Here is a 17,978-nt window from a genome sequence, read left to right on the forward strand (position 1 = left end):
TGCATTTAGATGGCGCTTTGCTAAGGTTCCCTCTAATCCCTTCTCGGCTATGTGCACAAATAAAATTTTTTGTGTGCACATTTTAAATGTGTACTTTTTTTAAAATGGTGCGCTCAGTCACGCAAAATTCTGTGTGCACCACAATTTGTTGTGTGTGCTAGCCTCAAAATTTGTGTGCTTGTGCACAAGCGCACATCTTAGGGGGAACTAATTGGTGTATGTTTCAACAATTTACTTAATCTCCTGTTTCTTTTGACCTATGCAGGTGTTTATGCTGGATGCACAGTGCTCCCCAAAGACTCCAAACAACAAGGAAGGCTTTGAGCATGCCCAGTCATGTGTTCTTCTTATTGAGTTGCCTCCTGATGAGAGACCTAATGGTCGCACCCAAAAAAGGTACACTTTATATTTTGCATATTGTGTTTAGTAAAGATCTCCAACAGCATAAGCTGCTGAGTATAGCATAAATAGAAGAAAATCATAAGGAACAAAGGGCGCAACCGTTGTACATAATTTATTCAGATGCAAATATGTCTATGAAGATTTTCATTTATCCAGGTCATGAGGTACATATACATACATCTAGTATATTTAAGTGTAAAGCAACTAGACTGTCTAAGTCTAAAGCAACTGAACAGTCCAGTATAAATACAGATACAAGATACTGTAAGTAGAGTTTGCTGCAAATGTGGTCTTACCTCTAATTCCTGGTATGCACATGGCCAACTTGTGGGGAATGAAAGCAGTGGCAGTGGGAACTTAGGATCCAAGGGTAAGCAAAAGAAGAGGTATGTGCCTATCAACCCCCCCATGATTGCGCCCTTTGTTTTTTATGGTTTTCTTCTATATCTGCACCCACCCACCTATCTACCTTGCACCCACCTACCCCCGCCACAGTGTCACCACAAGTGCGCAAAAGAGCGCATGCATGTTCTGTGACACTGTAGGGGGTGAAGAAATGTTTACTAGAGCAGCACCAGGTGGCCGATGGGGATGCCTAGGATGCCAGTTTTGGTTGAATTGTACACAGTATTTGTATCATTTCCGGTTCCATATCAATACCAAAGCAATTTGTATCTAATTTAATCAGATGCAAATATGTCTATGATTTTAATTTTTTCTATAAGATTTGCATTTATCCGGGTCATGATATACATATACATAAATCTAGTATATTTAAGTGCAAAGCAACTTGACTGTCTAAATCTAAAGCAACTGAACAGTCCAGTCTAGATACAGATACAAGATAGGGGTGAAAGTAAAGTTGGGTGCAACTGTTATTGCGATAAACACAGTGATGTTAAAACCATGCCATTAAAATATTTGCATATGATGGGGCGACATTGGATCCATCGCGGTTCCACGTAACTGTAGGTAGAATACATCCTGAAAAGTGAAATAATTCATTCTAAGAATTATGTTCAGTAATCCCATGAAAAAATTAATCTGTATATCATTGTACATCCACTTTTCTTTAACTCCCACTCACAAGCTTTTACGCCATCATCATGAGGTATTGAGGTATACAAGCTCGATACATCAAATGTAGCCAAAAAAATGTAATTCCTATTAGTCATTTGTAGGTTATCCAACCTTTCCAAAAAGTGACCACTGTCTTTCACATACGAGGGAACTTCTCTAACCAATGGTCCCAAGATCCTGTCCAACATGGTCGCCAGCGGGCAGACTGGATCCTTATGAATCTTGGGCAATGTAGATATCGTAGGAGTGCATGGGAACGGGACTGTCAAATAAGTTTTTAACTCAAGTGAAATGTATTCATTCTTGATCATTCTCACTAGTACCTCATCAATCCTGTCTTGTGGGGAGTGGATCTCTATCTAACACCCAATAAACCTCTCTGTCAGATAATTGGGTCAACAGTTCCTGCACATAATATGATGTATCCATGATCACGATCGCACCCCCTTTTTAGAAGGTTTGATCGTGATCCTGGAGTCATCAGACAACATTTGCAAGGCAATTTGCTCATCTTTGCTTATATTTGGTCTCACACGTGGACCATCTGCAATGTCACATTGTATGTACTTAATATATGTCTCCACAGCCGTGTAAGTTGTAGGTGGAACAAACTTACTTTTGCTGCGAAGACCAAATAACTGTGGAGGCATTGTTTGCATATCCTGTATGCTACCCCAGAGGAACAAGCAAAGTCGGAAGAGGAACAAGTATTATTTAACATTTCTTCAGTTCAATTGACTGATGCACAAATTACACTTTTGGAGAAGGGATTGAATTTTTGTCTAACTACACCTGAAGATCCTTTTTATATGGATGTTGATATGTATAGACTGTTTCGTACTTTACGGTTGAAGGTACATTTTTCACAGGTTGGCAATGCGGACCTGGGCATACAGGATATGCAAACAATGATTCCACAGTTATTTGGTCTTCGCAGCAAAAGTAAGTTTGTTCCACCTACAACTTACCCGGCTGTGGAGACATATATTAAGTACATACAACGTGACCATAATCAGATATTACATTACTCCAGTACATACAAGGGATTCCATACCAATTAGTCAACTAAAGAGGGTACAGAGGTTGGTGAGTGAACCAGAAGTGAAGACATTGCAGGTAGAGCAGATGAGGCAGAAATTTGTAAAGAGGGGGTATCTGACTCGGGTTCTTGAAAGGGCTGAGGAACGGATTTCCCAGACACGTGAGAAAAAGGAGAAACCATCTATGATTACCTTTGTGACCCAATGTTGCACACATAGTAAACAAATCACTACAGTTTTATGTAAATACTGGCACATTTTACGTGATGCATATCCACAAGTGAAAGCATTTTCTTTGCCTCCATTGGTCTCATATAGGAAAGGCAAAACCATAGGCTCTAAATTGGATACTTCATCTGTCCCGAAGGCAAAATATGGGGGTTCAAAACCTTTATTTGGCTACTAACAATGTGGTATGTACCCCTGCTTGGATTTCAAACAATGTAAATATGTGTTGCGGTGGAAAACATTTCAACATCCGACTACGAGTGAAGTATTTGAATTAAGGGGACTTTTTACATGTTTGTCCCAATATGTGGTGTATGCCATAGTTTGTCCCTGTAAAAAGATATGTGGGGGAGACTATACAGAGAGTTAAATCCAGAATTTCACAACATAGATCTACAATTAATTTAGGGAATATTAACTTACCATTATCTAAACAAGGAACAAGGACATACCCCTGAACAGTTGAGATATACCGTATTGGAACTAGTGCCCCCACTAAAAAGGGGAGGGGATCAGGAGTTGAGACTCAAACAGAGGGAGGTAATGTGGATTAAGAGGTTAAATTGCCTACATCCTAATGGATTGAATAAGGATTACAATCAGTATTTATTTTTTATGAGCATTTTCATGTAAGTAATAATGTCAATGAAATTCTTGGAGATGAGACACATTCCTTTATATATACCTATATTGGCAACAGGGATTTAACCCTGTATTGAGCTTATGTGATAGAACAATGATGTCATTTCCCTCCTTTGGACTTTCTCTATTTCATTAATATCCCTTTTAAAGGAATGAAAACCAAAACTGCACTGCATATTCTAGATGGGGCCTTACCACTGCTTTGTAAAGAGTAAGTATGACAGTCTCTTCCTGTGAATGTATACTCCTTTAAATACAGGAAAAAACCTTGCTGGCCTTACCTGCTGCTGACTAACATTGCTACAGCTTTATTTATTATCCACAAGTACCCCCAGGCCCTCCTCCTCAACGATGTGTCTAACCTAAGTGGTTGTTCACCTTGTAATTAACTTTTCGTATGATGTAGAAAGTGCTATTCTGAACAACTTGCATTTGGCCATCATTTTTTTCATCTGTGGTTTCTGAATCAATTAGCTTTTTGTTCAGCAGCTCTCCAGTTTGGAATTTCAGCATTTATCAAGTTGCTGGGGTCTAAAGTACCCTAGCAAACAAGCAGTGGTTTGCATGAAAGAATGCAAAGGAGAAGGCCTAAATAGAAAAATAAATAATAAAAAGTAACAATAAAATTATAACCTCATAGAGCAATACATTTTTTTTTTTTTTGCTGCTATGGTCCGTGACCCACATTTGAGAGCTGTAGAAACACAGATACATTTCTTACAATGCCCTACCCCAACAAATTAGATAACAACACTTCAGGAGGTTGGAGAATGCTCCATTGACAACCAAAAGGTTTTATGTCTGAGCTCAGCTGCTTGCTGGAGAGCACATTATGTTAATTGTATGTATATAACTCCCTGTAAGCAGCAGGGAATCCAGCGCAAGCACTGCCCTTGAAAATATTGTTCTTATATTAGTAACTGGGCCTTGTGTTTCTGTTAATGTAGACAACTTTCTTACACAGCATACCAGAAATTAGAGGTAAGACAACAGTTGCACCCAACTTTACTTTCACCACTATCTTGTATCTGTATCTAGACTGGACAGTTCAGTTGCTTTAGATTTAGACAGTCAAGTTGCTTTGCACTTAAATATACTAGATTTATGTATATCATGTTCCAGATAAATTAAAATCTTATAGAAAAAATAGTTATTACTGATGATTTGTACTGGTGGCTGCTGTTCACATGTCTTGAAGAAGAGCCCGACCGGGCTCGAAACGTTGCAGTTCTTATGCGTACAGTAAGATCATGATGTGATTATTTTATATAATATATTTTTTGCACTTTCATTGTGTGTGCTCTCCGTTTTTTAACGCCAGCCGAAACGTCAGTAATTGTTATATTCTACAAATAAAATTTTTTGTTCACCATAAGTCCTGTGTGGAGCGGCCTACTTTCGAAAGATTTTTGTACATATACATGAGGACTGCACCCAGGCAAGTTTAACTTTGAAAATCGTCAGTGCCTACCCTATGGATTCTGTGCTATATATAGACAATGAGCCGCACACACAGGGACTTTGTTAGAAAACAAAAAAATATTTAATGAAAATTATATAATTTTCATTAAATATTTTTTTGTTTTCTAACAAAGTCCCTGTGTGTGCGGCTCATTGTCTTGATATATATATATATATATATAAGAAAATGTTCCACACTCGCAGGTCTTAGATGCATTATAGAGGTGTTTATTCAAATCAACATCTAACGTTTCGGCTGCATGCGCAGCCTTTCTCAAAGACAATGTGAAACAACACTGATGCACTGAAAAAACCCTAATTTGGCGCCAAAACAGTGACGTCACACAGTGTATATACAGGCAATTTACATAATGTGCATACAAAAACAGCATACAAGAAATTGGTGTAATTCATAATCAAAATGTTATGTACAGATTGTATAGGAGAGTAATTGAACGTGGGGATGCTTAGTAGACGACTAAATCTAAAATAAAATCAAAATCAAAGCCTGTGTCTGAGTATAATGCCGAACTCACACATGCTGTTGGTACTGCAAACTGTGAAGTCTAGATCGCGTATATGGGGACATTATAGCAAATAGGGTCCGGTATTAGAAAGGAGAAGGGAAAGATATACATAACACGGAAGGAAAGGTAACAGTTGTATTTACAGTTGTAGAGAAGTAGCGATCAGTGGGACAGCGGAGGACAGAGCAATATTAGCGCGTGCATAATAATCATATAGGTGTGCTGAAGAAATACGCACTTCTAGCCGGTATTGGTGGCGGCAGTTGCGCTAGTTTGCCAAGTAGCGAGTATGATCATTCCGATCTCCCACAGAGACCATATCATCTGGTGCTCCTGACACCTAAGGAGACAATTGTTGCTGGCATGTGCCCAACTAAACTGTGGAAATTAATCATGTCACCTGTGCCCAAAGTGCTTGGGGGATCCGACAGTCGGGTAGGCATAAACGGGTGGGCACATCCAGATAGGTAAGGGGATGGCTGGCCATGTTGAGATGCCAGTTATGTTAGATAAGATCATGGATGGTGCCGTAGTACGCCCTGGGGAACCAATAGCTTACATGGTCCATACAGCAGTACCCTGCACACTATTATACCATGTCTATCTTGGACTTAGAAAATTAAAGGTCATGGCTGGTTCACATACACGAGAAGTAGGACCGCCTATTATGCAGTGGCCCTGACTCAGTGCAGTGTTCACTATTGTGCCATATATCACTCGTGCCATATATCACTTATCATAAGGCAACCAGCGCCCTGTCTCTTGGGGAAGGGGGGCTTTGTAAAATGTCGCACACACCTTGTAGGCTGTCGAGAAAATAAAAGAGGAGACGGGAAAAGGAAAAAAGAAAAGAAAGTATCAAGAGGTAGATAGAGAACTAATCAAAGCCAGTACCATGTGTATCAAGTGTTGCCTACAGCTCAGAGCACTGGGCTGGGGGAACCCTCAGGGGAAAAAAACGGGGTTATAAGCTAACAGTTAAAAAGGTGGTGTAGGGGCATAATAAAAAAACGTATTAAGTGACCGAGTAATGCTATAATATACCGTTATGCCGAGGAAGGGGTAGAAATACCACCTATTTGGAAGACAAAGAAACATGAAATAGAACACAAACAATATATTCAGTTACAATACACTCTAACCAATGATAGGTATGAGTAGAAACATTTGTTACAATATATGGTACATATTAGAGAACTGATCTTGTAGGCTGAAAGACAAAAACTAATTTCAAATAAAAGGGAGCGTATGAAACTAGTTCATTGAGACCGTAAGGATTTTCAGTGTTGAGTCTATGCATCCATTTTAGTTTTTTGCAGCAACATTTTCTCCCGGTTACCACCACGGACTGGAGGGGGTATGAAGTCAATAATCATGCACGTAGGATGGCAAGGGAGTGCCTATATGCAAGGAAATGTGCCGCTACCGGGGTGTCGGCTTCGTCAGTTGTCAGTGCTGCTCAGATTGCTGAACGGTGGTTAGCCATATGATCACGAAAAGAGACCACAGGGACATTTGATAAAATAGACCATGAATTTTGTGGTGCAGGTGACCTGATGTTGAATAGGGATGATCCGGCCGGAATGTGGATGGTTGAATGTGGGGCCTGTCATCAGAGAGTTACAAGTAATACAATTGGGGCACCTGTAACACCCCAATTTGGCAGAAGGAAGCCATGTGTCTGGTTTGGATGTCTGATGAAAACGGACCCCACTCATTGTTATCAGTAAGTCTCTGAGGCTGCTGCCACATCTGTACGCAATCCGAGGCGGGAACCTGAAAAATGGGAGGAAGTGTGCGGTCCTTTTCAAGCACAGACCAGTGGTAAAAAATGGAATCGATCAGAGGTCTCTTGTCTGGGGAATAGATAGTGATGAAGGTTAGGCGGTCATCCTGTCTGGTTTGGTTGCGGCTTTTATTAGTATGAAGAACTTGTTCCTGTGTATGTGAGAGGGCGCTCTCCCTACTATGTTCCAGTACACCAGATTGATATCTGCCTTGGAGGAAGCAGGATTTCAGATTATCAGTCTGTTGGTGCAGTGTAAGGGAATCGGAATTGTTCCTTACCATCCTCATCATTTGAGAATACGGAATGCTCTTAAGGATATGTGGAGGATGGCACAATAAGTAGTGTAATAGAGTGTTGCAGTCTGTTACTTTCCTGTAGGTGGAGGTAGTTAAAGCTGTATTGTGTACTGTTAAGTTGAGATCTAAGAATGCAGTCGCACCTTTATCTAGATGTGCTGTAAAACGTATTGTAGATGGAAGTAGATCGTGGACCATCTCCCAAAATTGGTCCGCTGTTCCTGTCCACAGAAGCAGTACATAGTTACATAGGGTTGAAAAAAGACCATTGTCCATCAAGTTCAACCCATCCGAGTAAACCCAGCACACAACCTATACTAACCAATCTATACACTCACATACATAAACTATATAAATACAACCAGTAATACTAACTGTAGATATTAGTATCACAATAGTCTTGGATATTCTGCTTGTTCAAAAACTCATCCAGGCCCCTCTTAAAGGCATTAACAGAGTCTGCCATTACCACATCACTAGGAAGGGCATTCCACAGCCTCACTGCCCTCACCGTGAAAAACCACCTACGCTGCTTCAAATGGAAGCTCTGTTCCTCTAATCTATAGAGGTGACCTCTGGTGCGCTGATTGTTTTTATGGGAAAAAAGAACATCCCCCAACACTAGTGTGCCGCGAGATGTTGCCTGGTGTGCTGTAGGCAGGGCCGCAATTTTTACTTTAAAAAAAAAATCCGGGCCCTGTCATTGGTTGCGCCCCGTGTGTACGGGTGACGTCAGTACGCACGGGGCGCAACGTTATAAAAGGGCCTGTGTGCGGTCGCGTGTAGGCAGAAGTGCAGAGGCGGCGCGCGTGAGGGGAAGATGCTGCTGAAGCCGCCGAAGAGTAAAATGCTGCTGGGCACCAATGTATTAGGGGGGGCCACGGGGCACACTGACTTATGGGGGCACTGCTGCTGGGCACCAATGTACTAGGGGGGCACTGCTCTTGGCACCAATGTACTAGGTGGGCACTGCTGCTGGGCACCAATGTACTAGGGGGGCACTGCTCTTGGCACCAATGTACTAGGGGGGCACTGCTGCTGGGCACCTGTGTACTAGGGGGGCACTGCTCTTGGCACCAATGTACTAGGGGGGCACTGCTGCTGGGCACCAATGTACTAGGGGGGCACTGCTCTTGGCACCAATGTACTAGGGGGGCACTGCTGCTGGGCACCAGTGTACTAGGGGGGCACTGCTCTTGGCACCAATGTACTAGGGGGGCACTGCTGCTGGCACCAATGTACTAGGGGGGCACTGCTCTTGGCACCAATGTACTAGGGGGGCACTGCTGCTGGGCACCAATGTACTAGGGGGGCACTGCTGCTGGGCACCAGTGTACTAGGGGGGCACTGCTCTTGGCACCAATGTACTAGGGGGGCACTGCTGCTGGCACCAATGTACTAGGGGGGCACTGCTCTTGGCACCAATGTACTAGGGGGGCACTGCTGCTGGGCACAGAGTTAAATTTTTTAACATTTTCTAATGGTGGTGTGCCTCGTGATTTTTTTCAACAAGTGTGCCTTTGCCCAAAAAAGGTTGAAAAACACTGCTATAATCCCCTCTAATGTACTTGTACAGAGTAATCATGTCCCCTCGCAAGCGCCTCTTTTCCAGAGAAAACAACCCCAACCTCGACAGTCTAACCTCATAGCTTAAATCTTCCATCCCCTTTACCAGTTTAGTTGCACGTCTCTGCACTCTCTCCAGCTCATTAATATCCTTCTTAAGGACTGGAGCCCAAAACTGCACTGCATACTCAAGGTGAGGCCTTACCAGGGACCTATAAAGAGGCAAAAATATGTTCTCATCCCTTGAGTCAATGCCCTTTTTTATACAAGACAGCACTTTATTTGCTGTAGTAGCCACAGAATGACACTGCCTGGAATTGGACAACTTGTGATCTACAAAAACCCCTAGATCCTTCTCCATTAAGGATGCCCCCAACACACTAGCATTCAGTAGATAGTTTGCGTTTATATTATTTCTACCAAAGTGCATAACTTTGCACTTGTCAACATTGAACCTCATTTTCCAGTTTGCTGCCCAGTTTTCCAATTTTGTCAAATCGCTCTGCAAAGCGGCAGCATCCTGCATGGAACTTATAGTTTTGCACAATTTAGTGTCATCAGCAAAAATAGAAACAGTACTCTCTATGCCCACCTCCAGGTCATTAATAAACAAATTAAAAAGCAAAGGACCAAGGACTGACCCCTGCGGTACTCCACTAACCACACTGGCCCAATTAGAAAATGTTCCATTTACCACCACTCTTTGTACTCTATCCTTCAGCCAGTTCTCTATCCAATTACAAATATTATGTTCTAGGCCAATATTCCTCAATTTGATCATTAACCTTCTGTGAGGTACTGTATCAAACGCTTTAGCAAAATCTAAGTAGATGACATCAACTGCCATTCCAGCATCAAGGTTCCTGCTCACCTCCTCATAAAAGGCAACTAAATTAGTCTGGCAAGATCTGTTACGCATAAAACCATGCTGGCACAAACTAATAGTATTGTGAACTGCAATGTATTCAACTATCCTATCCCTTATTACCCCTTCCAGAAGCTTTCCTACTACTGATGTCAGACTAACAGGCCTATAGTTTTCAGGCTGAGAACGAGATCCCTTTTTAAATAATGGCACCACATTAGCAATCCGCCAGTCTCTCGGCACCATGCCAAACCTCAACGAATCCTGAAAAATTATGTGAAGAGGCTTGGCAATCACAGCGCTCAGCTCATTTAATACCCTGGGATGAATCCCATCCGGTCCTGGATTTTTGTTTACCTTTACATGTTCAAGTCTCTTTTGAATTTCCTCCTGAGTGACCCATGCGTCAGTAGCTTGATTACTAGCACTGGGTATATTAAAAGGGAAGCCTTCATTATCTGGCTCCTCAGATGTATAGACAGATGAAAAATAAGAGTTCAAAATTTCTGCTTTTTCCCCGTTCTCATCAACCAATGTACCCCCCCGTGATAATAAAGTTCCCACCCCTTCTTGCTTCATTTTTTTACTATTCACATAATTAAAAAATAATTTTGGATTCTTTTTACTCCTAGCTGCAATATCCCTTTCCATCTCTATTTTAGCTTGCCTGATAGCTTTTTTGCATTCTTTATTTGCTTCCTTGTATCTGATGAAAGTTTCCGCTGTCCCAGCTAACTTGAATGCTTTAAAAGCACGTTTTTTATTACCAACCTCGACCCTAACTCTTTTATTCAGCCATAAAGGTTTTGCTTTGCGATGCCTCTCCTTGCTTACAAGGGGAATATACTGTTGTGTATACTTGCAAAGCAATGTTTTAAAGATGTTCCATTTTCCTTCTGTGTCTAACCCCATGAAAAGCCTTTCCCAGTTGACACATTGCAGAGATGCCCTTAAACTGGCAAAGTCTGCACGTCTAAAATTGAGCGTTTTAGTTACTCCCTTATAGAGCTGTCTCTGCAGCATTATCTCAAAGGAGACCATGTTGTGATCACTGTTCCCCAAATGCTCACCCACACAAATGTTTGAGATAAGATCAGCATTATTAGATATTACCAGGTCCAAAATAGAATCATTCCAAGTAGGTTCTTGAACCACCTGAAATAAAAAGTTGTCATTTAGCATATTTACAAACCTACTAGCTTTTTCTGACTTAGCCACTCCAGTCAATGTCCGGATAATTAAAGTCCCCCATAATAACAACTTGACCCAATTTTTAAGCCTCCTCCATTTGCAAGAGTAGCTGGGACTCATCCCCCTCATCTATACGGGGTGGTTTATAGCATACACCAATGATCATTTTCTTTGTGACCTTCAGCCCTGCTGAAATTTCTACCCAAAGAGATTCAACGTTTTCATTGGTAATGTCTTTATTACATGGCTTTAAATCTGACTTTACATAAAGACAAACCCCTCCACCCTTTTTAATCCCTCTGTCCCTCCTAAAAAGCGTATACCCATTTAAATTCACAGCCCAGTCGCATTTTTCATCCCACCAGGTCTCAGTGATACCAATTAAATCATAATTTTCAATACATGCAATAGCCTGCAGCTCCCCTAATTTACCCGACAAGCTACGTGCATTAGCCAGCATGCAGCGGAGATTACTACTTCTTCCTCTGATGCTTACATTAGCTAAAGGACAGTTAGAGCTAAGGTGAAAATTAGTCTGTTTCCCTTGTAACAATGGAAGCTTATCTGATAAACTATATGCCCCCCTCACTCCTCCCCCACAACCCTTTACTGGTCCCACTGCCCCATCTACACTAGCTCTCCCATAAGAATCTAGCTTACCAACCCCTCCCTTGTCTAGTTTAAACACTCCTCCAGCCTCTCAACCATTCTCTCCCCTAGCACAGTAGACCCCCTTCCATTGAGGTGCAATCCGTCAGGGCTGTATAGATTGTACCCCAAAGAAAAGTCAGCCCAGTGCTCTAGGAACCCAAACCCTTCCTTCCTACACAAAGACTTTAGCCACACATTTAGCTCCCTAAGCTCCCGCTGTCTCCCTAAACTAGCACGCGGCACCGGCAAAATTTCCGAAAAAATGACATTGGAGGACCTTTGCTTAATTTTAGAGCCTAGATCCCTGAACTCACTCTTTAAGGTCCCCCACCTACCGTTCATTTTGTCGTTAGTACCGATATGTACCAAGACAGCCGGGTCATGCCCAGCCCCTCCCAATAATGTGTCAACCCGATCAACCACATGCCGAACCCTGGCACCAGGAAGACAGCAAACTGTCCGGTTGAAGCGATCCGCTCGACAGATTACCCTGTCCACTTTCCTAATGATCGAATCCCCTATAACCACCATCTGTTTAGGCCTAGGTCTGCTCTCCTCCCCACCACTACTAGAGAAACTGGTCTCCCGGCTGTTAGAGAGATCAGCCTCATCTAGAACCGCCAGTCCAGAGTTCACACTCCCATCTTCTTCACACAATCTGGCAAATCTGTTGGGATGCGCAAACCCTGGAGCAGCCTCCCTTTTTCTTTTCCCCACACTAGATTTTCTAACTGTCACCCAGCTTACTGCCCTATCATCCTTTCCTTGCTCCCCTCCCCCCCCATACTATCTGACCCCGCTAGTTCTTGTTCAGTTAGCAAGAGACTTCTTTCAAGATTGTCAATAGAACGCAGTGTTGCAACTTGTTCCTCTAGAGCTCTAACGCGAGCCTCTAAAGTGGCAACTCGCTCACATCCACAACAGAGGTATGCACTTTGGAACTGTTGTTCCACAACTGCATACATGCGGCAGGCTGTGCACTGTGTCATACCTTCAATGTTGCTGCCACTCATTCTCCCAGTTACAGAAACAGTTAAACAAAAATTGGTGAAAAGGCTTTAAAATAAATACAAAAAAAATTTTTTTTTACCTTGTTTTAACTCCTTTAGTTTGTAACTCCTGTGATTATAACTCCACTTACAGAGCACCCACTTCAAGAGCAATCACTTATAGAGCACCTAACACCAGAGCAAGCTCCACTGGAGTGTCAGTGGTTCTATTTATACAGTCTGTTAAGGTGAACTAATCAAACCCCACCCCCTCAAACTAAGGGTAATTACAAAGGAATGTAACTCTGGCAAACCTGCTGTAAGCCTTATAGTTAACCAAACTTTGTAAATTGGCACCAAAAAGAGCAAATACTTTTGAAAAAATTTAAACCCAACAGTTAGAAAACACAATGATTCTGAATAAAGTTAATAAAAAATACTTATCCTTTTTTTTGTTGAATTGAAAAAGCAGTTGATTCAGTCAGCCACCAGCCTGTTAGTAAGCCAGCTCACAGAGTTCCAGTGGTTCTATTTATACAGTCTGTTAAGGTCAACTAATCAAACCCCACCCCCTCAAACTGAGGGTAATTACAAAGGAATGTAACTCTGGCAAACCTGCTGTAAGCCTTATAGTTAACCAAACTTTGTAAATTGGCACCAAAAAGAGCAAATACTTTTGAAAAAATTTAAACCCAAACACAATGATTCTGAATAAAGTTAATAAAAAATACTTATCCTTTTTTTTGTTGAATTGAAAAAGCAGTTGATTCAGTCAGCCACCAGCCTGTTAGTAGGTCGTCTATATAGCGAAATAACTTGTAAATAAATGCACCGTAGATAGGAAGAATGAGGGAGCAACATTTGAACCCATGCTAGTTCCACTGGTTTGTAAATAGTGCGAAAGTTCAAATTTGAAGTAATTGAGTGTTAAACAATGCTGAAGTAGAGTGGTCAGAAATTCAATAGGAGTTCTATCCAGAGCAGGATATCTGGTGAGAGAGGTTTTAATAGTAGCAATGCCTTCATCAATTGGTATGACCGTGTACAATGACGAAACCTCCATAGTGGCCAATATGATGCCCGTCGGTAAGGGGTAGAGTTCACGCAGTTTGAGTAACAAGTCACTTGTATCTCTGATGTAGGTTGGGGATTTTGTAACAATTGGTTGCAGGAAATGATCGACAAATACAGAAAGAGGTTGTAAAAGAGAGTCCCTTGCACTCACTATGGGACGTCCTGGAGGTCTTGTGGGGTGTTTATGAATCTTAGGTAGCGTATAAAAGACAGGACACCTTGGAAATTCATTAGTAAGGAACTTGAAGGCGACCTTATTGATGTAACCACAGTGTCAATGTCAATGTTGCATCAATCGTTTTCTTAAATGTCCAAGTCAGGTCATGATCTAATTTCCAGTAGATGTTGGAATCAGAAAGTTGATTGATAATTTCCTGTCTGTAATTGGCGGATATCAATCTGGTGTACTGGAACATAGTAGGGAGAGAGCCCTCTCACATACACAGGAACAAGTTCTTCATACTAATAAAAGCCGCAACCAAACCAGACAGGATGACCGCCTAACCTTCATCACTACCTATTCCCCAGACAAGAGACCTCTGATCGATTTCCATTTTTTACCACTGGTCTGTGCTCGAAAAGGACCGCACGCTTCCTCCCATTTTCAGGTTCCCGTCTCGGATTGCGTACAGACGTGGCAGCAGCCTCTGGCACTCTGGCACTGTGCAGGCTACATTTTCTCCTCATTATACGGTTCTAGCATTGTCACATACAGGGTTACTGTGCTGATTAACCAAGTCCAATGACAAGTCTTCTTCAGCATGACGGCATTTGCCTAGAAGAACACATCCCAGTTGGTGGCAGATTTTGCCTTTTTCAAGAGGCTTGGGTCCAGTTCATCACAGACCCTTGGGTTCACCAAATAATCTCATCTAGATACCGCCTCAAATTCCAATCCATACCTCCGGGCAGATTTTTCATGTCACACCTGCCCCCCAACAGCCACAAACAAGCTGCCTTCATCTCCATCGTGTGGTACTCTAGGACATTTTTTGCTGGATTGTTGTTTCTGAACCAGAAGAATCTGAAGAAGTTTCTTTGATCTTCCCTCACAAGGATTTGAAAGGAAGTGGAGCTATCCAGCTTGTTAGCATTGTCTTTACACATACCTTGATCCATGATCTCCAGGAAGATTTAATTTTCTATGGAAAGGGATAGTTGATCATTTTTGGATCTCTGGAAAATGGTGCAACCCAAGTGATCATCATCCTTAGTGCAGGGATAGTTCTCACAACATGGGCTTGGTAGCCAGATGCTTTTTCTCCCTGCTGCCTCAATAAGTGCTGCACAAGTCTTAAGGGACTAAATACTGCTTGGGCTCTTGATATTGAATACATCAAAGAAGGCTGGACAGTCTAGAGAGCCATTGCTCTGATGATCCATGATTGCATAAAGTCTAACGGCTTTATCCCTTTAGGCTGTTGGGTATACTTTTGACTTGAATCTGCCACCTGGTTGGCACCAGGGTAGGTAGGTGGATAAGTTATAGTAAGGTGTTGCTTAATTATACCTGTCTGGAGGTTCTCCTTTAGGCTAATTTGTGACATACCGCTTTGGTTGGTTGTGAAATTACCCATAGACTTGGATACTTGGCTGATGCAGGTGCCATAAGCAGTATCACTTTGCTTTGCATTGTCTCTTTGGTGCACTTGTGACTTGCCGCTGACATCTTGAGTCATATTACATTGTTGGTCTGGCTCTCGAGTAGCGTGTTGACCTAGTTCTTGTGCTGAAAGAGAATCTATGTTTTGTTTGGAGTGCTGGTAGACATACTTTGAAGTGCACTTGGGTCTTGAGCTTCAAACTCCAGATCCAGTGCCTTGCTGTTTCTTTCACTGTCAGGGTATATAATTGTGTCTAGAGCTTTAGCAATGGCTGCTGCAGCTTTCCTCTCTATAACCAGCTTTTCTAAAGATGCTTATAAGCATGCATTCTCTGCATCTTTTCTGTGAAGAAGGCTCGGGCCTTGGCTGCTTCTGAACGGGCAATCATGGCCGCATTGATGACAGAAGAGCATTGGCCTTGTTATTAGTGAAGGTGTCCACTTCTGTGACATTATGCAGTGGTGGATAAGCCTTTAGCCTGATGTAGCTGTGTTTGAATCACTGAGCTGCTGTTTGGCGCACTTGCAGTATAGCTCCTAACTTGCTGTGCCCGCTGTGCAGCCGTTGTTTCACTGTTCTGTCCTCACTATGTGTTACCCTGAGGCAGTCGAGTAGTTTGACATACAGCTAAACTCCTTCCTTCTTCAGTTCACTGAGACAGATTGGTAGACTTCAGTTTATTAACATTGAATAGTTTGACATACAGCGAAACTCCTTCCTTCATCAGTTCACTGAGACAGATTGGTAGACTTCAGTTTATTAACAAAAGGAGTGAAGCTAGGGGAAACAGAAAATATGGCAGCATTCACTATACACCATAACGGCAGTTATGGTACAGTAAATGTTGTGGTTCATATCACGTACAATAATGCTTAAAGGAAGAGAGTCATCTGAGTAGAGTAAGGCCTAGATGCCTAGGCAAGAACAGATGTGCCATTAGGTGACTGCACATAAACCTGAATAAAGGCATAAACAAGAAAATAACTGCTTGTATTAATAACCTTTGGGCTATATGGAATATGCTTCCATATAGATGGGCTAGATAAGCTGTTAACACTGCTAAAATGGCAGCTATACAGATTTTTTCCCTTTATTTTTAAAGTATGGTAAGCTGAAAATTAAAATTTTTTAAAGAATCACAATATAAGCATTAAGAAACCACTAGGTGGCACAATAAGACAACAAACAATGCTGGAGGCGTAACAATTACATTATGTTTGCTTCCACCTTCTGATCCAACTGTGTATGATAAAATATTTATAATATGCAGAAATGTTTTATGCTTGCAGTTATATTGTTACATACTGTGTCTACTTTTGATGCTGTGTAAGATGGCTGCAAGAGTTCAAGAATACAATTTTTGGTCTACATGTGTTTATCATTCTGTCTTGCATGTAAAATTAGCTTTTTAATTGTCATATTTTCCCCTTTACTGCTTATTACTACTGCTGTCTTACTAAATAGGAAGCTGGGGTAAGATACTTGTTCCTACTGCTACTCTTAATTTTCACATCTGCATGCTTGCATGTTGTAATTGCATGGTGGGAGTTAGGCTACAGGTGGCCATACACATTGCAATAACGATCTTTCCTGCAATCTTTTTTTTTTTTGATCACAGGAAATATTGTTCCCCCCCCCCCCTCCATTGACGTTCAGGGCTGAATCGTTAGATAGAGGTAGAAACAACAAGGATTCTTCCTCCACCTGACAATTCAGCCCTAAACCCAGATTTTGCTTGGGTGCCGATCAAAATCTTTTGACATGCCCAATCAACAAGACGACCAATATCCAATTCTCCTGCGATAACGGTTATTCATGCATGTATGGCCAGCTTAAGGCATTGTATTGGGCCTTTTGTTCTCATAGATGACCATTTACTTATACAGTGATCCTTGGCATTAGCGGCCAAACAATGAGATCAGCCCATTTGACCCTACATGTTGGTTGACAAATTGGTGACCTTAATATGTACAGACAAAATTAAGTATAATACTAATATAATATATAATAGTAAAATATAATAATGTTAAAAAAAAGGATATAAGTAAGAACAGAGGACCAATAGAGGTCAATCGAGGACCAAATCACTGTGCCTATGCAGTTCTCGCACAATGAAATTTTCAAACTTGGCCAATAGATATCTGATCAATTTTTGGGCAAATTTCTGATGGGGAGTCCACTTGGGAACAACACATACAAAAGCAGAGAAGCTTGGTCTGAATCTGCTCATGTTAAATCAGCTTTATAGATGGCCCCCTGGATGTGTGTATATTATTAGGCCTTTGTATTGAAATTTTTTTTAAAGGAAAATTTAAGTATACAAATGTTCTAATTTTAGTATGGAAAGTTTAGGGAGTGCTAACCACTTACGTTCTCAGGAAGCTTCTTCTCCTTTACTACATGCACAGATTTTGATAGATTTATTTTGGTGCAAAATTGATTTTGTCAGAGTTTAAATCACTTCTGTCACCAGTCATCAACCTGTCACTGCACAGTGACTTTGTCATTGTTATAGCCATTAACAAATGTATCTATACTCCATAACTTTAAAATTAAGAAACAAAACTTGTCCT

The 17,978-nt window shown here is 41.5% G+C and overlaps 1 protein-coding gene across 1 annotated transcript in view; it reads left to right on the top strand.

Moving 5' to 3' along the window:
* arfgef3 (ARFGEF family member 3) overlaps positions 1-17,978 on the top strand; it is a 629,444-nt gene that overhangs the window by 519,993 nt on the left and 91,473 nt on the right. Inside the window, exon 32 of the mRNA XM_031902164.1 lies at positions 266-396. Within this exon, the coding sequence (XP_031758024.1) occupies positions 266-396 (131 nt within the window). The remainder of the gene's footprint in view (positions 1-265; positions 397-17,978) is intronic.

Source organism: Xenopus tropicalis, chromosome 5 (genome assembly GCF_000004195.4).
Source record: "Xenopus tropicalis strain Nigerian chromosome 5, UCB_Xtro_10.0, whole genome shotgun sequence".
Taxonomy (NCBI): Eukaryota; Metazoa; Chordata; class Amphibia; order Anura; family Pipidae; genus Xenopus; species Xenopus tropicalis.